General features: G+C 49.3%; 1 protein-coding gene across 10 annotated transcripts in view; it reads left to right on the top strand.

Moving 5' to 3' along the window:
• Positions 1 to 22,251, top strand: part of Iqank1 (IQ motif and ankyrin repeat containing 1) — a 35,139-nt gene that overhangs the window by 4,730 nt on the left and 8,158 nt on the right. For 5 of the 10 annotated variants that reach the window (NM_001432603.1, NM_001432605.1, XM_087558683.1 and 2 more), the window contains exons 3-7: positions 237 to 323; positions 18,416 to 18,549; positions 18,753 to 18,917; positions 19,005 to 19,196; positions 19,266 to 19,391. In NM_001432603.1, the coding sequence (NP_001419532.1) occupies positions 237 to 323; positions 18,416 to 18,549; positions 18,753 to 18,917; positions 19,005 to 19,196; positions 19,266 to 19,391 (704 nt within the window). Of the gene's footprint in view, positions 1 to 236; positions 324 to 18,415; positions 18,550 to 18,752; positions 18,918 to 19,004; positions 19,392 to 22,251 lie in introns of all 10 variants that reach the window. The other 5 variants (XR_015624350.1, NM_001439841.1, XM_087558684.1 and 2 more) reach the window with 1 other exon arrangement.

Below are 22,251 nucleotides of genomic sequence, written 5' to 3' on the forward strand. Positions count from 1 at the left end.
CTGGGGTTTTGCTTCCAGACACAGGGGTAGATATGTCTGTTGGTTCTTGATGATGCCAGGCTAAGGTGTATTTGCTGTTGGAAGACGATGCTCATTAAAACTGCTGCATGTGCTGGCCTCGTGAGTCCTTCCCTAATAGCCTGGGAGCAAGCCTAGCTGGTGTCCCATAAACGCCACCTGAAGTTGATGGGCTGAGGAACGACTCACATCCTTACACTTCTGCTACCTTCCTTCAGGGAACCCGAGAGATAGCCAACAGCTGCATAGGAAGGCCAGCGGTCCAGGCAAAGAGTCCTTTTCGGAGAACACCAAGGCCCCTGCAGGTGAGAACCTGAGTGTCCTACATTGGCTGGGGGAAGGGGGACTGGCAGTAAGGGGACTTGCCATGGGCCCAGATATGCACGGTATGTGCACGAGTGTACACATGCACAGGTGTGTATGCATAAACGTGCAAAAGCATTCATGCCTATGTGTGTGTGCGCGCGCGCTCTCGAGCGCTCATATAGTTTACGCAGCTGGGCAGAAACAGGCAGAAAACCCCAAGTCCTATGTCTTGCAAGCCCGCAGCTCCAGTCTACCTTGCAAAGGTCTCACTGAGTCTCCTGAGCTGAGCCTGTCGCCCTCTGGTGGCAGTAAAATGATCCAGCCACAGCTGTGCTTGGGGAATCCCACCATGGAGTCCAGAGTCCTGTGTCTGCTTCCTGGGCTCCAGCGTTTATGGACAGGAGGGACCAGGTCTGGTCAGCCTGCTCACCCCCTGGCTCTGGTCCCAGCTCTGTGTTCCCAAGGTGCAAGTAGGTTAAGATCTCCGTGCCGGTGCCCCAACCCCATCTTCAGCTGCCCCTCCACTTTTCTCTGGATGTCTTGAACCCAACACATCTAGCCAAGCTGCTCCAGTCTCATCCCTCCATCCACGGTGCTCCCAGAGGCTGGTGCCTGGACCCAGTTCAGCTGGCCCCAGTGTTCCATACTTTTCCTGACTGTTTTCTGGGTCTACTTAAGCTTCAGGCGCCTGTTCTCCTTGGCCACTCTGCCTCCTTGCTGTGCCCTTTGCCTCTCCCTCCAAAGTTCTCTCTGGGAAGCTCTGGGAAATGCTGTACCGTGCTGCTTGTGAACACCTGTGTCCCTGGTGAACCTCCTTCCTTCCCATCCTCGTGTGCCGGGAGGACCCAGCCTTATCCCGAGGACAGGATGAACGTGAGGTCTGTAGGTTGCTCTAGGATACTTGTCTATGCCTAATTCAATGCCTGGGTTCCCGAGACTCATCCGAGACAGATGTGTGGGGATGCAGTCCCCGTGGAGACTCAGACCAGAGGGGACGCCAGATGGGAGGAGCCAGGATCCTCCAGGACTAGTGCTGTTTCCCACACTGCAGCAACACTTCTGCTCCCCTGTTCTTGTGTATCCTGGGAAGACCTGCAGTGGCTGGACAGGACAGCCTCAGGAATGTTACCGCTGGGGTGCCAGGAGTGTATTTGGGGTTTTCTAGAAGAGACCTTCACTTAGGCCAGGGTAATGATGGCTTCTTTCACAGCATCTGGTACTGGCTCAGAGCTGGCCAGTGGAGGGGAGTGAGCGTGGCCTCCGCCTGCAGCCGAGGCTCCTGGGCTTCTGAGTGGTGGGAACAAGTTTATATCCACATGCTGGCTCCATCTTCTATGCAGCTGGCTGCTATCCCAACCTGTTGTCGTCCCAGGGCTACTCTAAGGGACCCCGAGGCATTCTGTTATCCGGTTTTCCTTTTGCTGCTCAGCCCTGATCTCTGTGGCTTTCTGATTTTCTCTGGGCCGTCAGCCGGAGCTGATGGCCTGGGGAGAAAGGTGGTTTGGCAAGGGTAGTCTGGTCCAGGTCAATCTTACAAGAAGGACCCATGTTGGGAGAGCACCCCTGCCACCACAGCCACTCTGTTCACAGCCTCCTGCCTGATGGTTGTCAGGTGTCTCCAAATTGTAGATCCCCTCTAGGGATGTCACTCCACACACCACTGTCCCTATAAACCTGTCTCCCACCTTTCCTCAGACCTCTCCTCCAATCACTGTTTCCAGGCTGATTCCTCTCAGTATTTCCAGGAGCCTGTCTTCAAATAGATCCCACTTAGGACACACTTCCTGCCCAGAGCAGTGGGAGGCCAAGTGCTCCTAACGGGGGCTGCGTCTCCCTGCCATGCCTCAGGAACTTCCGGCATAGGGGGTATAATCGACGACAATTCATCTGGGCCAAGGTGTTATACCACACCTGGCCTGCCTTACCACCATCCACTCCCACCTGGAGGCACGAATGAACCACAAAAGACGATGTGACACCCATGTCTAGGCCCGGGTTGGGTCAGAGTTGGTGAACAAGGATGCAGACAGGACAATCTCTCTTCTAACTTAGGGTGTCCGTGTATGTCCCAGACCTGTGGATTCCAGAGCCCCAGTGCAGATGTTCAAGGACTCTGTCGCACCGTTTCCTTGTGCTGCTGTGACCATTACCATAAGTGGAGATTCTTAGAATATGCAATGTGCATCCATGCTTGCTATCCAGAAATCCTGTGGGTTGGCAGCCGGATAGCCACACGAGGAAGTGGCACAGAGCCTGGTCCTTCTAATGACACTGTGGCCAAATCTGTGTTTCCTCCTTCTCCCAGCTTTAAGACCCCTGCCCTACTAGAGGGCCTCTGCCCTCGTTTCTGAGTAGCGTCTATCCCCCTTGCATTCCCTGCCTCCATCTTCCTGCGTGTGCACTGGGCTCTGCGGAGACTGGCACATCACCTCCAGGGTTAGTCAGTTTTCCTGTCTCTCTGACAAAATGCCTGATGAAAATCAACTCCAGAGAAGAAGGGTTTGTTTTTGGCTTATGGTTTAAAGAAACCGAAGTCCATCACAGCAGGGAAGACATGATAGCAAGAGCCCAAGGCGGCGGTCACGTTGTAGCCACAGTCAAGAAGCAGAGAGGGATGAATGGGTTAGGTGTGGTGGTTCATGCCTTTCATTCTGGCGTTTGGGAGGCGAAGGCAGGCGGATCTCTGAGTTCGAGGCCAGCCTAGGCTAATAGTAGAGAAACCCTGTCTCATAAAATATAAAACAAACAAACAAAAAGAGAGGCCTGGGAGGCAGGAGGATGCCTGGTATTCTTTTCCTTTGGTATTCTTTTGCTTTCTCCTATTCATCCAGCCAGTGACCCTGGTCCATTGTATGATGCCACCAACATTCAGGGTATGTCTTGAACAAACTTTTCCAGGGGTGTATCTCTCGGGAGACCCAAAATCCTGTCAAGTTAGCAAGATTAATCATCACATCTCCTTGGTGGTCAGCAACCTGAGGTCTCCACCACCTTGAGTCCCTTTTGGCCATAAACTCAACACACTGACCAGTTCCAGGGACCAGGATACAGGCATCTTTTGGGAGCCGTTGTTAGGCCTGCCCTGGCCTTCACGAACTATTACCCCAACAACAGAGAAGCTGTGAGTGGCCTCAGCCCCAGGTCGGAGGGGGAGAGTATACTCTTGCCTTTACCCCATGAGGCTCAGCTGCCTTTACTCTTCCCGAGGACATAGAAAAGGAGAGTGTGTTTGCCACTTTAGCAGTCCAGCTGTCAACAACCAGGAGTGTGTGTGGATCTGCCCAGGAATTGCCTCCTGTGATCAACTGATTTCCATCAAAGCTGATCTGCTTTTCACAGAGGCCAGAGAAGTGGATTTGAACAGGGTATCCCCGATTCCCCCAGGGAAACACTTTGTACAGGCTCATCACTCCCGGAAGGGGGGGAGTTCCTTGGGTTCTCACTGGGCCCCACCTTCCATGATGACCCTTGCTCCACTGACCAGTGCTGAGCTGAGTGGGCCACTAAGTCTGCCCATCTCGACACACAGGACAGTCCCAGCACGATATTGCGATGTTGTACCCGCTGGAACTGGGCCTAGCCACAGTGCCTCCTGTCTCAACCTCTGCTCTGCACACAGGACCGGTTTGAAATCCCACTCTATAAACAGAGTCAGTTATGAATCTGCTTATCAGTTCACACGATACTTTGGTGACCTGCTTAGTGTTTTCAGGATCTAAAGGCATGTTGTCCTCCCTCTCTTATCCGATGCCTTTCTTTTATCTCACCTGGTTGCTGGGGTGGGGGGCAGTTCTGGGTTAGATAGAAGAGAAGCTGTCTTTCTTCTCCCCAATCTTTTGTTGTTGTTTATTTCTCTAATTAGAAAAAATTGACACATGTTGGTGTTTTCCCTACACATAGGTTTGTGCACCACATGTCTGTGGGGGCCATAAGAAGGTGCTAGATCCCCTGGAATTGGGGTTATAGATGGTTGCTACCACCTTCCTGGGTGCTGGGAATCGAACCTGGGTCCTTCGGAAGAGCAGCCAGTGCTCTCGACTGCTGAGCCATCTCTCCAGCCCCACCTTTTCAATTGTTTAAACAGGGCCTCTCCACACGGCCATGGCTACTGTGGAGACCAGGCTGGCCTCAGACTCACAGAGGTCCATCTGCCTCTGCCTCCCTCGGGCTGGGATTAAAGACGTGGACCACCATACCTGGCGTTTCTCCCTCATCTCACAGGAGAAGCTTTTGGTCTTTTGCTGTTGACTGTGATGCTCGCCGCAGGGTTTTCATAAGACCACTTATCAGACCGAGGAAAACTTCTCGAAAACGTGCTGACTTCTTTCAACATTTTCCCGTATCGTCTGGACATGATCATGCGTTTCTTCCCTCACTCTGTTGGTGAGGTCTTGTACTTGCCAGTTTTCATGTACTGCATCCTCCTCACAGTCCAGAGATAAATCCTGCTTGATCACGGTGAAGACTCGGTTAGGCTACTGAACTCAGCTTGCTGGTGTGTGGTGGAGGGATTCCATATTCATGATCCTAAGAGGTGCTGACCCGGATTTTCTTGTGGTTGCCTTGCCTAGCTTTAGGGGATGTCATTCTCATAGACGAAGGCAGGAAGTGCTCCCTGCTCCACCTCACACGGGAAAGCTGAGGCAGATGGGCGAGGGCTCTTCACCTGTTACCCAGAATCCAACAGGGAAGCACTGCGTCTAGGACTTGTCTCTGCTGGTTTTTTTTTCCCCTTCAGATCTATTTATTCTCTTTTTTTTTTTTTTGGTTCTTTTTTTCGGAGCTGGGGACCGAACCCAGGGCCTTGTGCTTCCTAGGTAAGCGCTCTACCACTGAGCTAAATCCCCAGCCCCAGATCTATTTATTCTTATTTATGTGTGCGCCTGCCTATATTTATGTGCAGCATGTGCACGCAGGTGGCTGCTGCTTCCAGAAGGCCCAGGATGCCCTGGAACTGAAACAGACTGTAAGACACCTCATGTGGGTGCTGAGAACCGAGCCTGGGTCCTCTGGCTCTTAACTGTGGCCCCCCTTGCCTTTAAAGAATTTATTTTTATTATTTTAAACTATGCGTACGTGGGGATGGGTATGTGTATGTAAGTGAGGTGCCCATAGAGACCTGACTGCCCCTACCCCCTGCATGAGTGCTGGAAACAAACTCGGGTCGTCTGGAAGATCAGTAGGTGCTCCTAACTATTGAACTATTTCCCCAGACCTTGCTGGGAGAGACTTCAGTCTCTTCACTACCCATTGGTATACCCTACCTTACACCCATGTTACCTTATAGTTAACCCCCCTTTTTTCAGAATCAGTAGTATGATCGATCCCCCTTTCATTTCTCCTATTAAAAATATTTTAGTTTTTTCTTTTTCAGGTATGGTTATGTATGGTTGTCTTTGTGTGCATACACCTGTGCATGAAGGTACTTACAGAGGCCAGAGAAGGGTGACGGGTCGTCTCCTGGAGCCAGAACCACAGGCGGTTGCGAGGGGCCTGGTGTGGGTCCTGGGAACCAAACCTGGCTCTTCTGCAAGTGCAAGAAGCAAGTGATTTTTGCTCTTTCCTTTCATTTCTGTCCCATCTTTATTTCCTCTCCTCTGCTGTCTTCGGATCTAGTTTTCCTCTTCTTCTTTAAGTCACAAAGGTGGGCTGCCGGTTTGAGATCTGCCTTGTTGACCAATGCAAGAGTAAATCTCTAATTCCCTTGAACACCCTTTCACGCACCTGGCAGGTTTTCCCCGTGCTGTGTCTTCTCCAGTCCCTAAGATTCTCCTAATCTCCCTTGTGAGTTTGTCCCTGATCCCTTGGTTAAGAAGGTGGAACACATTGTCTGCAAAGGAGTCGCTGAGACCCCTGCCCCGTGTTCCAAGATAATGTCCCCTGTGCCCTTGGGCAGTGTGTGGGGTAGTCCTGGCTTTCTTGGGGTCCCCATGGTTTTCTTGTGTTTTATTTTCTTTCTCCACCTGCCCGGTGCTCTGCCCGTGTTAGGGATACACCAGCTTCCAGCTCTTGCCGTGCACTTTGTTTCTTCCTTGACCCTGAGATTCTTTTCTCTCTGTACATTGACGGTTCACCATTACGTGCAGGCATGTGTAGAACCCTCATGTAGTAAAACTTTTGGTTATATAATGTTCTTTTTCCCTTCTCTTAAACTTTTTGTATTTTTATTATTGTACATTACTCATAGATAATCATACAATAACTGTACATTCTGACATTTGCACATAAATATATAATGTTACTTGATCATATTCACCCTCGATGCTCTCTCTCTTGTCCCCCTCCCAGCTCCACCAATCCTATCTTGTTTCCCACCAGTCTCCTTCTGTTTTCACATGGGAGGGGAGGACACATTTCCCTAGGGTCGCTTACAGGAGTGTGGGTGAGGGACTATTTACAGGAGCACGGCCACCTTATCGGTGGCTACACCAATGAATAAAATGTCTCTCTTTTCCCCAGCAACCATGAACTGATCAGAGGTCTTGGGGTGAGGCCTTGTGAATCCCTTCCCTACTGAGCAGGTCTTGTGTTCGCTGCTGTGAGTTAAGGTTATAATATCCCCGTCCTGCCTGGAAAACAGCATCAAACAACAGGCCGCCCCTTTTCATTGATTGTCATTCTTGTATCTCTTCTGCAGTGTTCCCTGAGCCTTGCCGCGGACCATGTAGGTGCCCCGTTTATGACTGAGCATTCACGAGTCTCAGTGCAGTAACCTCTGTAGTTCCTGCTGCCCGTTACAAAGCAACAACAACTTTTCCAACTAGAGCTGACAGCAGCACTCTATGCACAGACATAACTTCTTAGCCACATCATACCCGCTTAGCAAAGCAACAGCAGAGTCTTCCACACTAGCGTCCATGACCTCACCGGCCATGGCTTTTGGCCAGGTCTACAGTACCAGATGAGAGCTCCCTCCTGTGGAGCAGGCCTCACGTCCAACCGGAAAGCAGCAGCTTGCTACACAACAGTCTTGCTGCTATTGCGCCCACCGATGGACACGTCTTGCCTGGACAGTCAGCGGTGCCATAGTTAGGGCCCACGGCGGTGGTAAACTGTCCATGGCAAATCCGCTCCAAGAAGCCTGCACACTGTTAAGAGGGTGAACCGGGGGGTTGGGGATTTAGCTCAGTGGTAGGCCCTGGGTTTGGTCCCCAGCTCCGAAAAAAAGAAAAAAAAAAAAAAAAAAAAAAAAAGAGGGTGAACCAGCGTGGAGGGAGCGCGCTCAGTTGCAGCCTGATTTCTCTGTCCTGTGACCACAGTATATGCTGTCTTCAGCAATGGAGTCTCGTTATTTTAAATTACTTTATTAACCCGTTTGTACACATATGGGGTGTTAGAGGACACTTTTAGACACTCACGCTCTCCTCCTACTACTTAGGTTCTGGTGATCAGACTCAGACTGTCAGACTTGGTGGCCCCTTTCACCTCTGAGCCACTTGCTGGCTAAACAAGGTCTTTGCGCATCTTTTTCTCAGAGCTGAGGACTGAACCCAGGGCACCACTGAGCTAAATCCCCAACCCCACATTCTTTTAAAATGTAAAGTTTGCTTCATCTGCTAGGCCCTCATATTCTCTCTCCCTTCCTTCTTTCCTTTCTTTCTTTTTTAGTTTTTTGAGACATGGTTTGTTTATGTAGCCCTGGCTGTCCTGGAACTCACTTTGTAGATCAGGCTGGCCTTGAACTCAAAGGTCCACCTGCCTCTGACTCCTAAGCGCTGGGATGAAAGGTGTGTGCCATCATGCTGAGCTTTTTTTGTTTTGGGGGCTTTTGGGGGGCATATTTTCTTATAGTAAACATTTCTAGTGTGTGTGTGTGTGTGTGTGTGTGTGTGTGTGTGTGTGTGTGTATGTGTGTGTGTGTGTGTGTAGGCAAGCACATGTTTGCCACAGTGCATATATGGAAGTCAGAGAACGACTTGGAGGATCTGGCTCTCTTGTTTCACTGACTGTTTGTATCCTAGGGATTGAACTCGGGTCATCAGACTTGGTGGCAAGCTCCCTTAACCACTCAGCCATCTTGCTGTCAGCCCCTTCCCCACTTTCTTTTGGTTACTGGTTGTGGTGGTTTGAAAGTAAATGGCACCCAGAGGCCCACAGAGAGTGGTACTATTTGGAGGTGTGGCCTTGTTGGGGTAGAGAGGCTTTGCCAGAGGAGGTGTGTCACTAAGGGGTTGGCTTTGAGGTCTCTGAAGCTTCAGAGAGTCTCAACTTAGAGCCACCTGTCAATCAACAGCCTCAGCTTCTCTGCCTACTGCCCAAATCTGAAGATGAGGTCTCTCTGTGTCTCCTCCCTCAACCCCAATTACCAAGGCCACAGGCCTGGACGTTCCCAGTATACACCTAGGGTCAAAGCACCTCTGAGCTCCTTAACTTTACCTTCTGCTCCTATTGTATATCTGTCCCAGCAGATTTCCAATTAACTGGAGACTGCAAACTGTTCCAAAACAGCCTCCAATAAGCGTGCCAGCCGTGGTCACGGCGTCTCTGCAGGCAGTAAAGCCACAACTAAGGCACACTGCAGTGAAGTTCTGATTGGACCTGTATTGTTGACAGGGGCGCAGCCACGACAAAGATCAAGGCCTTGAGACCCATGGGAAATGGACAAAGCCCCCATAGGAGCCAGGGTAGGGGAGAGCTTTCTGTAGTCGAAGTATACCTGTGCACAATTGGGCTGAGTGTGTAAAACTAGCAACCTCACTTTCATCCTGCTGGTGTTCACACTGAGGTCCAGGTTACAGCCCCACCAGAGCGCGACTTCTCACCGGACCACGGCGTTTCTGCATGTGCGTCTCTACCATTTCTTCATCCCCTCGTTGGCCTTAGCCCGGGTGCCAAGGCAAAGCTGCCCAGGATGTGGCACCCTTTTCTATCATTTTATAAATAGAGAGAAATTTTTGGCTACATAAGCTTCACTGCTGTCTGTAATATGCACAGAAATCCTCGTTCACCAGGGTGAACACCAGCAGGAAGAAACTGAGGTTGCTAGTTTTACACACTCAGCCCAATTGTGCACAGGTATACTTCGACTACAGAAAGAAGCTCTCCCCTACTCTGACTCCTATGGGGGCTTTGTCCATTTCCCATGGGTCTCAAGGCCTTGATCTTTGTCGTGGCTGCGCCCCTGTCAACAAACAGCTGGAGTGCACTTGTGCCTTTGAGTCATTACAAAAGCTTGGGGACCCCCAAAGTGAATTGGGGTTAAAAGCGTGAACACTCTTTCCTCTGTCCCGGGGCTGGGTGTATAAATTGGTCAGTGACGTTTTCAGCACAATGGGAGGCACTAAGTCTATACTTGTGGCTAGGATAATATTAGCAGTGCTTTACCAGGGCTAGATTAATAGCTCATCATAACTCCGCTGATGAATGCCAAAACCCTGAACTTTTGAAGTCTTAATATAACAATAGCATATAGAGAGGGGAAGAAATTTGAACCATTTCTCATTTTTCACATACTTTAAATTACCCCACCTCCGACCTTTACAGCTTGTGTGTCAATGACTTTCTTAGACCACCGGAACTTAGAAGCCTCAAACCTTTTCTTTTTCCACCCAGTCATTTACCGGAAGATAAAAGTGGCTGACCACTGAGAGCAGCCGTTGCAAAGCAAGCTCCTTTAAATAGGGGAACAGTAAAAGACTGATCCTAAAACCTGCTTAGGGAGTTTATCTCTTTTCAGAGTGAAGTCTGCCAGCCAGGGAAACCTTCTGGGAGCCTTATTTTTACATCTGAAATGGATTGAGCAGGCAGCTGCTGGGTAGTGGGGAACTGGGCGCTTGCTGCTTTTAAACTGCTAAGTTTGGCCATCAACATCATCAGAGATCTGAGAAGGATAAATTAAAGCAAGGATTTCAACCCAAATGGCCTCTGTATGAGTTAAAATGACAGAGACTTAGCTGCTACCTGGACCGATACCCTGGGTTCCCTGTTGATAATCTCAATGACTTCCTTGTGGGTGGAGTTTGTCTGCCTTTGGAAGTCACAGAGGACAGCCTTAGCCTTCAGAGGCCAGACCCAGAAGGTCTTGGGAAAACGGATCTACCTTGGTGAGGCAGAGGAGGGTAGTCAAGCCAACAGTGACTACAGTGTGGGCAGGGCCTTGGCAGTAGGCAAGGCATGGGACAACTCTTTTCCCAGTGGTTAGTATTAACACAGTCCAGTTGTGTGCCCTCTGTTCCCAGGGTCTTCTTGGGAGACCTTAGGGTTATAACTAGTTGGCATTTCTGTCTATCACAGGAAGGTTTTTATTTTTTTAAGATGTATTTATTTATTATATATAAGTACACTGTAGCTGTCTTCAGACACAGGAGAAGAGGGCATCAGATCCCATTACAAATGGTTGTGAGCCACCATGTGTTTGCTGAGACTTGAACTCAGGACCTCTGGAAGAGCAGTCAATGCTCTTCACCACTGAGCCATATCTCCAGCCCCAAAGTTTTTTGTTTTTTTGTTTTTTGTTTTAAACACATTAAATGCCTTATACAGCAGATCTCTGGGTGGGGGGGGGGAGAGGGGAGGAGGGGTAGGGCAGTGAGAGCCATCTACTAGGCTTAATAAGCTTTTCTTATTTTTATTTACTTGTTCCAGTTAACCTTGAAAACATTCAGGAGGCTAAATAAAGCTTGTTCTGTAAATGAATTATATTTGTACTTGCACAGTTCTGAGCACATTACAGAATTTGATCATTTATAAAGTGACTGTCCATTAAATGCATGTCTTAATTACCCAATTACCCCTAGCAGTTTACAAGTTAGTAGCTTTCACAAGATCACGAGTTTATCCTTGTTAAGTTTGAGTTGAAGATTTAACTGAAGATCCTTTGGCATCAAAATAAAAATCTAAACCATGCATACAGTTCGCAGAGAGACTGGGGACTGTATTCTCTTTGGTCCTTTCATAGTGTACCTTTAAAAAGTATCAGTTTCTTATATGACTCAGTTTATTCAAACTGCTAAAACCCAACAAAGCTGGCCAAGACAAAGGCTAGACATTATCTTCAATCAGTCACTGTTAACCTGAGCAAACCTTAGGAATTCATATCAAACGTACCTTATTTATCAAACACATGTTGTTCCCTATTTAAAATTTCCTAGAATCATGGGTTGGACACTGCAAAGGCAGAAGAGATTAACTGTAAATCTCTTAGTTGGCTTTTGTTAACCTGAGTAGACTCCTTTATAGCCTTAGGAATTCATCACCATACAACAAATTCATTCTAATCCAATATATTTTGGAGACCTGTGTCTCTTCAGTTTAAAAAGGAGACACAGTGACGATAGAAAGGCTCAGTAGCACTAAGAAGTTTTAGGGGTGCTGTCTTAGTTGGTTTATACCACGTGGTCATTCTTAATCAAGATGGGGGAGAAGCTACACGGCACGTACTCTTTTTAACCTTAGTAAAAAAGTGGCTTACAGTCACCTCATCACGATGAGGTCATCAGCTGAGATGGAGGCAAGCCACAGGGTTGCTATTTTAAAATACCTGTTTTCTTAAATAAGAGTTCAATTCAGGGGCTGGGGATTTAGGTCAGTAGTAGAGCTCTTGGCCCTGGGTTTGATCCTTAGCTTTAAAAAAAAAAAAGACAAATTAATAACAACAACAACAACAAAAATCCACCTTGCCTGGCTGTTGTGGTGCATACTTGTAATCCTAGCACTTTAGAGACAGAGGCAGGAAAATCTCAGAGTTCTAGGCCAACCTGGTCTACAAAGGGAGTTCCCAGCACAGCCAGGGCCACACAGAGAAACTCTGTCTCCAAAAGCAAAACAATATCCCCACCAGAACCCTCCAAACCTGAGGTAGAGAATTTACATAACGGTCTTAGAAGATTTGCTTTATTTTTGTTTTTGTTTTGAGAGCACAGAACAAAGAAATCACAGACAGAAAGGATTTTTAAGAGTGGAAAGGAGAAAAGACTTCCGGATGAGAGACTTGGGGAATTATTTATTTGTGCAGTGGCATATGTTGTTACAATCTTCAAGAATTTGGAAACGAAGTGTCACTTTGTAGCCAGCACTCAGGAAATCAGGCCAACAATTGACAAACGGAATCTCAAGCCCTCAAATCCTTCTTACAGCAAAGGAAACAGAGTGGGGAGAATGGTGGGCCTATGGGATCGGAGAAAACCCTGGCCAGCTACACATCAGACAGAGGACTAGTAATTTCTAACATACAAAAGAACTCTTTTAAAATTAAACTTTTTAAAATTAAAAATAGAACTTCCCTCTGTCCAGCCATAACGCTCTTGAGGACAATCCTATATCCAACCATAGGGATACTTGTAAACCCACATTTGGAACGAGCCTTAGATGCTCATAAGTGATGAATGAATAATGGGAATATGGTGCCTATACACAATAGAGTCATATTCAGCTACACAGAAAAATGGACTCTGGAAGAAAATGGATGTAACTGGAAAATAATACATTAAGTGAGCTAACCCAGGTTCAGAAACAAACGTATTCTCTTGTATGTGTGTTCTACCTTCTAATTAAAAGAAAATTATGTTATGTGCTCGTATGTGTTTCCCTTCATGTATGTCTGTGCATCACATGATATCCGTGGAGGTCAAAAGTGGGCTTCAGATCCTCAGGAACTGGAGTCACAGATAGTTGTGGGCTACCGTGTGGATGCAAATCTATATCCTCTGGAAAGGCCGTCAGTGCTCTTAACTACCGAGCCATCTCTCTAGCCCCTACCTTCTAATTTTTATATATGTACATTTATGTGGAAGTGAGTGTGTTTAAAGCCAAGAAACTAGAAAGGGTCCCATGAGATGGGGGGAAAAGAGGCTTTAGGTTGTGGGGACCAGGATAACAAAACACACGTGGTATGAAGGGGAGAGGAATACTCAGGGTTAAAGGCCTAAATGGGGAGAGGACAGAAAGAGGAAGTGGGAACTGATAAGCCAAGGCTGAGGTTGTGTGAAAAAGCCACAAGGAAACTGATACCTGGTCGTCTAGTTTAAACCAACATTCCCTTTTTTTTAAAAAAAGGAGTTTGAGGACTGGAGAGGTGGCTCAGAGGTTAAGAGGACTGACTGGCTGTTCTGTGAGCAACCTCATGCTGGCTCACAAGCATCTGTACTGGGATCTGGTGCCCTCTTCTGGTACGTCAGCTTACTGCAGGCAGAATACTGTGTATAGATAATAAATAAATCTAGAATGAAAGGAGGAAGGGGGAGGAGGAGGGGAGGAGAAGGAGGAGGAGGGGAGGAGAAGGAGGAGGAGGGGGGAGGAGAAAGAGGGGGAGGGGAGGAGGAGGGGGAGGACAAGGAGGAGGGGGAGGAAGAGAGCGGCGAGAGGAGGGGAGGGGAGAAAGGAAGGAAGGAAGGAATAGAATTTGAACGGCGGTTTCATGGTTAGATAAGGCTGCTTCCAGAAGCTATAGATTGTTAAATAAAAATTCCAGTGCCGGAAGTAAGCTACCACACAATGATTTGTAGGTCACGGAGACTCCTGAGCTCCCACAATAATACGTGAAATGCCAATGCAGTTGACTGTCCACCAGAAAGAGATGCTAAGGACCTAGTGCTGAAGACTTTTTCCCTGAAGACACAGAAATCAAGCCGGGGACTGAGCTGGAAGCCCCCTCTCTGCTAGTTCACTCTCTAGTGCTAGAAAGGGCTGTGCAAGTGGCTGGGTGAGGATTGTGACCAAGAGTCTAACACTGCTGTGGACCCTAACTATGACACCACTGACTGCCCAGGCAAGACGTGTCCATTGGTGCAAGTCTGTTCTGGGGTAACCAACTGCTTTCTGGTTGGACTTGAGGCCTGCTCCACAGGAAAGAGCTCTCATCTGGTACTGTAAACCTGGCCAAAAGCCATGGCCGGTGAGGTCACGGACATTAGCGTGGCAGACTCTGCTGTTGCTTTGCTAAGCGGGTATGATGTGGCTAAATAGTTATGTCTATGCAAGGATGAACACTGCTGTCAGAATTTGTTAGTGCCTCACTCACGGTTCTGTTTCTCTGACGTGACACCATGACCAAGACCAAAGCAATTCTTACATTTAAAAAAAAAAGCATTTCATTGAGGGCTGGAATAGTTTCAGAGGGCTAGTCATCATGGCGGGAAGCATGGTGGCACACAGCAGACATGGTGCTGGAGAAGGAGTACATCCTGATTTGCAGGCTGAGAGAGACACTGAGTCTGACACGGTCTTTTAAAACCTCGAAGTCTACCCAGTGTGACACACATCCTCCAGCAAGGTCACGGCTCCTTAATCCTTCTAACCCTTTCAAACAGCTCTCCTCTTCAGGGACCGGGCAAAGACATGATCCTATTGGGCCCATGCATGTGCAAACCACCACAGTTAAACTGTTGTTGTTGTTGTTGTTGTTGTTGCTGTTGTTGCTGTTGTTGTTCTGTAGCAGGCAGCACCAACTGCAGAGACTCACAACTGGTCAAAGTACTGAGACTAAAGGGGCTGCGGACCACTCAAGCCATCAGCATCCTTGTCAGCCTCTTGCCAGGCTCAGGGAGCATCCTAGAAGAGAGGGAAGAAAGAATGGAAAAGCCATGAGATGGGGGTGGTGGTGCGGAATGCAGTGTTTTTCTCATATGCTGTTCGTGTGTGTGTGTGTGTGTGTGTGTGTGTGTGTGTGTGTGTGTGAATTTTAATGGCCATATTATCTGGAATTTCACTACTGTTCTGGACATGTTTACTCACACCTCTGTCTTCCTGTGTACTTCATTCTCCTTTGTCCGCGCTCCCCTCTGTGGGAAGGATTCCTTTTGTGTGCGAAGGCACACGTATGCCACTGCTTGGGATTGTGCCGCTTTTTAATAAAATTGCTGCTTCTTGCATATATATTTTTCCCTTTAGCTTTGACACTTCTCTCTAGTTTTGTGTGCTTGCTAGCTTTTTACCATAGCATCTCAACGTTGTGGCTCGATGTCTTTTATTAACTTTCAAAACTCTCTTCCAATCAAATAAAAGAGCTCAGCTAGGGAGTTCATGCTGTGCACTCCGTTGATCCCAGCACTGGGGAGATAGATAGAGGCAGGCAGAACTCTGTGAGTTCAAAGCCAGCCTGGTCTGCAAATGGAGTTCTGGGACAGCCTGTTGGAAAGAGAAACAGACAGTCTGTTACACAGAGAAACCATGTCTCAAAATGCTGTTTTCCAACTCGGATAATCTATGAGTTATGACAACTCTACCTGCATCAAGCCATTTTCTTCTGTCTCTGTCTTTTTTCAAATAGGTTATTTACATTATGTTCTGGGTTACTGGTTCTGCCTTCAGCTCTTTCTTGTATGCCATTAACACTTAACCACTGGGCTGGAGAGGTGGCTCAGCGGTTAGGAGCACTGACGGCTCTTCCAGAGGTCCTGAGTTCAATTCCCAGCAACCACATGGTGGCTCACAACCATCTGTAATGGGATCCCATGCCCTCTTCTGGTGTGTCTGAAGACAGCTACAGTGTATTCACATAAATAAAATAAGTTAATTTAAAAAAAAAAAAAAACACTTAACCACTAAGTTCTTTTTTTTTTTTTTTTTTTTCTTTTTTCGGAGCTGGGGACCGAACCCAGGGCCTTGTGCTTCCTAGGCAAGCGCTCTACCACTGAGCTAAATCCCCAGCCCCAACCACTAAGTTCTTAATTTGATTTGTTCTTGTTTGAGACAGGGACTCACTACATAGCTCTGGTTGGGCTGGAAACTCACCATGTGTACCTGGTGGGCCTCGAACTCACAGATTCACCTGCCTGAGTCTGGTCTCCAAGTGCTGGGATTAAAGGCATGAGTCACCATGCCGAGACCTAGCTGTGCTCTTAAGAGTTTGTTTGCTTATACTCTTTGTTTTTTTTTTTTTTTTGTTGTTGTTGTTTTTGTTTTTTGGTTCTTTTTTTTTTCGGAGCTGGGGACCGAACCCAGGGCCTTGAGCTTCCTAGGTAAGCGCTCTACCACTGAGCTAAATCCCCAGCCCGTTTGCTTATACTCTTAAAGTTTATAACTGGGTCCTGTTCTCTGACAAATGTTTTCAATCTTAATTCCTCAAACATCCTTATGTTCTTAGTCATCATTATCCTGTGTCTAAGAATGCTCTTATTATTGGGCTCTGGATCTGTTTCTAATTTTGGGGGGCAGGGGTGTTGAGACAGGGTTTCTCTGTGTAACCCTGGCTGTCCTAGAACTCACTCTGCAGACCAGGCTGGCCTCAAACTCAGAGATCCATCCATCTGCCTCCTGAGTGAGGGAGCTGGGACTAAAGGCGTGTGCCACTACCCCTAGCTACCATTTTATTTTTTTAAGCACATCTTCGTTCTCCAGTTGCCTACTTTGGAGGGCCTTTGCCATGCCCGTGAAACATTTGGAAGAATGTTAAATATTGTAGTCGATTTTCTTCTTGCTGCAACCTATCTCAAAACAAAACAAAATAAAACAGGGCCTGGGCACAGCTTGCTTAGCAGAACTACCAGAGGCTGAATCAAAAGATTCATTTCTGGGGACCAGGAGATGGCTCATTCAGGAAATAGCTTGCTACACATGCATGAGGACCCAACTTCAATTTTGAAACCCATACAGTTCCAGCTCTGGAGAGACAGAAACAGAAGAATCCCTAGGGCTCATTGGCTATTCAGCCAAGGGCACCTGCACACACACGAACGCACAAGATTAATTTCAGGGGTTTCTTCTTGCTTGGGGAAATGGTTCGAAGGGGCTCTCACCATGTTGCCCAGGTTAGCCTCCAACCCATGGGATCAAGTGGCCTTCCTGTCCCTGCCCCTGGAGTACCTGCTTCTGCGGTGTGTGCCTCAGGGTTGGCTCCATTTCAGGATTTTTTTTTTTTTGTTGTTGTTGTTGATGCTCTAAGCCCGGGCCTTTCTGTTCACCATCTGCCTGTGCCCTGGAGACACTAGGTTATCAGGTGGCTTTGCTGTCTGTGCCTTGCTCTGGTTCTCTTCCCCCTGGCTCCTGCTTCAGGGTGTTCATCCCTGGACTGGATTACCAGGGACCTCCCCTCTCCGCAGAGCTGCACACTGCCCACTCTTTTTGCTCCCGAAACTCTTCGTGTCTGTCTGTCCATCTAAGTCTTCTTTTCCATTGCCTTCCTTGCCTGTCCTGACTCATTTTCCACTCAGGCTGTCTCGGAGTCCCTGTTAGATAAGACTTGCCCCTAACTCTTGTGGGGAAGGTGCTTGTGACACTTGGCTTGCTGCTTGTCTTTTTTTCAGCTCTTCAGCTTTCTGTGAATGATGCCAATCTCACTGCTGTGGCCCCACCATGACAGACATACAGACAGACAGACAGACAGACAGTCAGGCAGGCAGAGAGGCGCGCGCGCGCGCGCGCGCGCACACACACACACACACACACACACACACACACACACACACACACACAAAGGAAGGGGCCCAGACTGTGGGATGGAACAGCCTCCATGGCTTTACTCACCAGTGGTCAGCTAGTGACAAGAAGGACAATATGGTGTCTTCTGGCCCCTTACTCCTGGAAGCCACTATGCCAGGCCAACATGTACACCTCTAAAATGGTCTGACTATGGGGTTGGTCCCATGTTCTAGACTCCCTCCTTCTTCTGAGTGTCCTGGCCCATAGGCTGAGACCACTTGAGAACATTTTCTACTTGGGGCAGTTTACGGCTTAGCCACACCCACCAGGCTTTAAGGATTTGTTGGCCAAGCCCAGTAAGGGCCACTGGCTCTACTGGGTGAGCTGGGATGACCAGGGGCTGTTTTTCTGTCCTTCCTACTGGGCTTCCTACAACTTCTTTCTAGCTGTGGATTGCTAGATATTTTCAGGCCCAGGGGATGTGGACTTCCTGCTCATGTCTGTCCTTCTCTCCTTCTCTGGCTCTACTGAAGGAACTTTATTGAGACTCAGCTGTTAGGAATTTTTATCACTGCTATTGACACTGTGTCTACCACATAGCTCTGATTGGTTTTAAACTACTGGACTCTGTGGGTCCTCCTGCTTCAGCCTCCTGAGTTCCAGGAAGCGGCATGACCATCACTGTATGTGTCCTTCATGCTTTCTGAGAACTACTTCGGTCCTCTCTGTGGCCCCAGCAATTGATGGTGGCTAGGAAAGAGGACTGATGTCCAAATCCCCACTCTCCTCACTCCAGCGCCAACCAGAGAGGACAAAGCTGCCATTGTCATCCAGTGTGCCTTACGGCGATATCTGGCGCGAAAGGAGATGGCCCGTCGTTGGCAGGAGCGCCAGGAGTACCTGGATGAGATGGAGAAGCTGCAGAGAGCGGTGAGCACGGCCCAGGCACAAGACCCTGAGTGCCAGGACCTGAGTAAGAGGGACGGTCTAGACAGAGTGTGAAGAGGAGCTGAGACCTTGCGGCTTTAGGAGGGGACCTCAGGGCTACGGCCATGATGTGGGCTACACAGTAACGGTGAACTGCAGCAGTGTCCTGGGCTCTGGGGACGGTGACCGCGGGCCATGTCTTGCAGGCCTACCTGGCCTTGGTGCGCCAGGAGCAGGAGGCAGCGCGGAAGCAGCGCGAGAAGGAGGAAGCGGAGGAGCGCGCACGGCGGGAGGAGCTGCAGCGCCGCCGTCGCCTGCTAGAGGCCGCCTTCGAAGGGGACCTGGGCGAGATCCGCCAGGTGCTCAAGGAGGTCTGTGCTCCGGTAGCGGGTGGGCGGGGCGAGTCGGGTGGGCGGGGCGCTGGGCGGGGCGGACAGGTGACCTGTCCCTGCGCCCAGGTGGAGCAGCTGATGACCAGGGAAGGCGTGGGCTACGACGAGGACGGCAAGGCTCGGCGGCTGCAGAGGCGCGTGGCCACTGTGGAGTGCGAGGACAGCCACGGGAACACGCCTCTATCCGAGGCGGCGGCGGGCGGGCAGGTCCCGGCCATCCAGTTGCTGGCGGAGCTGGGTGCTAACCCCAACAGCAAGGTGGGAGTGGTGCGCACGGCGGACCTGGTGGCCTGGTCCCCGCACGTGCTCAGGGAGCCCCTTCTGCAGGGCGCCTTCGGCCGCACGCCACTCTACCGGGCAGCTTTTGGGGGCCACCTGGAAGCCGTGGAGGTGCTTCTGAAGAACGGAGCAGACCCCCGGGTGTACGCGGATGACGGGAGCACTCCGGAGCAGGTGCGGCCCTGGCATGCGCTTCCCCACTCCAAAGGTTTCTGGTGTGGTGGCGGTGCATATCTGTAATCCCAGCACTGGGTAGGCAGATTAACAAAAGACCCAGGCCAGAAGCCTAATAGAGAGACCCTGTCTCATAAGGAAAACAAAAGTAGGGATACCGGGATCCCTAGATTCTTCGTCTGGTTCCGTCCCACCAATCAAACTCCCATTTCTGAACAAAAGCTGGCTGCCAGGAAAGATTTCTGTGCAGGTTTTGTCTTAGCTCCTCCGTGCTCTGGCCACCTGAGGATGCAGCTACTGTGATGGTAGGAAATAGTCCTCAGAGATTGGCCAGGCATCGCAGGTGCTAACAATTTGGGATGCACCCTCTGGTCTGGGTCTGTTCCTGTTTCTTCTGTTCCAGTCAGTGGAACTGCCTCCCACCTGGAAGGAATACTATTGTCCCCATGCTGATTGGGAACTGTGGGTCCAGAAGGTCGATAGGGAGGCTCACTCAGCAGTGGGGGCAACTCTGAGAAGCCAGGCCAGGAAGTGTCCACCTTCTATTTGTTTATTTACACACAGGCGCGCGTACGTGCGCGAGCACACACACACACACACACACACACACACACACACACACACACACACACTTCATAGTCCAGTTTAGCTGGGAACTAACCCTGATCCTTCTGCCTCAGACTCTCCAGTTCTGGGGTCACAGGAGTTTGGCATTACATTTATTACCTTTAAGTCACTGTAACTTAAGTCTGGTTACCCAGATCCCACCCCTAAAGTAGAGGGTGCCACCAGAAACGGTGGGATAGGTATCAAGCCTGCTGGCAAACATTTGCTTCTGTACCCCTGAGGAAGGGGACACCAGAGTCTTTGCCCAGCCTGGGACTCCCCAGCCTCAGGTGCCACACCCAGCTTTGCCTTCTGTGGACACTTCTCTGGGCCTAGCTTACTCCCTCTCCCTCTTGGGTTAGCAGGTAAAGTGGTGTCAACCAGAGTCAGGGAGTTTAGAGAGTGCTCCAAGAACCAAAGTCTCTTGGAGGCCAGAGAGGCCAGAGGACAGTTGGGAAGCCACAGGCTGGTAACTAGGGAGCTCCAGTAATAGGGAGGTGCCTAATTCTTAGCTGTCAGGAAGGACACTCATCTTAACACAAGGAACTGGAGCCTCTGGCAGCCCACAGGTCATCAAACGAGTTCTGACCTGATTCTCATACCTGACACAAAATTAACTCAAACAGAGCATAAACAGTGACGCATTGCCCCTTTAGAAATAGGGAAATAGCTCTGGGCCCCAGGGCATGTTGAAGCATTCTTAGTTACCACACCAAGAAGACAAAGGAAAGAAAGTTGGGCTTCACTGAGATGAGAAGCTTCCCTGCACACACTACCTGGCAGAGGAGATGCCTGTTGTGGTGTCAGGGTGGTTTTCCCAGGACCAGTCTTCTCCTTGGCATTTCAAATGTGCTGATCTCTGCAATTTCCCTAAATAGGGGGAAATGAGTTCATTGTGGTAGTGGGCACTGTATTTACACTCTCCCATGGAAAGTGGAAGGAAAGAAGGAGGAAGGAAGAAGGAAGGAAGGAAGGAGGAAAGAAGGAAGAAGGAAGGAAGGAGGAAAGAAAGAAGGAAGGAGGAAGGAAGAAGGAAGGAAGGAAAGAAGGAAGAAGGAAGGAAAAGGGAAGAAGGAAGGAAGGAGGAAGGAAGGAAGGAGGAAGGAAGGAAGGAGGCAGACAGGCTTCCCTTCACAAGACCTGGTTAAGGAACAATGGCCAACTATGGGGAGAGGCTGGCCACAAATCATATACCTAACCAAAGACACTTCCCTGGGGCTATAGAAGTAAATCTCATCTCCGTAGCAAGTAAACCTGATGTTCAGCCATGATGGCCAAGGATGTGCTGTCTCCCCGTGATGGATAGGGAGAGAAATGCTCTGCAGAGTCTGTGATGCCTGCAGAGCAGCACAGAACTAGGATGTCCTGAATCAGCACACACCGTGACAGCTTGAATGAAGGGAGGGGTGAGCCCCGAGCTGGTGAAGGTGTAGACAAACTGGATTCTCACGCCTTGCTGCAAACAGGAACAAGGGCTCCTCCCTCTGCAGACTTTGAAGATCTAAACACACCGCCTACCTCAGCAAGTACGTTCTTGGGCACTTAGTTTCGGAGAGTGAAGCTTATGTGCACACGATAATGCCTGCATGGAAACAGCTTTAAACTGGACACAGCCCAGATACAGATACCCTTTCCAGGTGAAAGTTGCAACACACGCAGTGTGGACCACCTTTCAGCCACAGAGGATAGAGGTCGTGGTGTGTCAGCAACTCACAGAGCTCTCCAGGAAAACAGAGAGAGAGAGAGAGAGAGAGAGAGAGAGAGAGCGCTCCTGCCACAGCACTAAGTACACCCTTCCATCTCAAACCGGCAAAACGATAAAATGGAAGACTGATCGCTGGTTTTTACAGGAAGAAAGGAGAGGTGGGGGTGGCGACGGGGAAGGACAGCAGGACAATGACAGGGTGGGACAGAAGCTATGTTAAGTGAGTCTGCAACTTGTTCTCATATTTGCTGGTCTCAGGCATCGGTTAACAGATGTGCTATGTCTTCCTCTCAATGAGCTGCGTCTTCCCCCGGCTCCTTCATCCACACTAAATTACTGATCTGCCCATGTGACACCCGTCAGTTCCAGCTCGTCACGTCACCCTCTTGTACTCTCTTTGGTTTCTGTCGATTACAGCTCTTCCGCCCACAGACCAACCCTCAAGTTCGTAAGCTGTCTCAACACAGCAGGAGGTAATGACCCAGCTCTGCAGGACTAGAGATAACCATCGAGTTCCTTGGCAAGATCGTGCCACACGGTTCTCAATAA

This window comes from Rattus norvegicus, chromosome 7 (genome assembly GCF_021556685.1).
Source record: "Rattus norvegicus strain SHRSP/BbbUtx chromosome 7, alternate assembly SHRSP_T2T, whole genome shotgun sequence".
Lineage (NCBI taxonomy): Eukaryota > Metazoa > Chordata > Mammalia > Rodentia > Muridae > Rattus > Rattus norvegicus.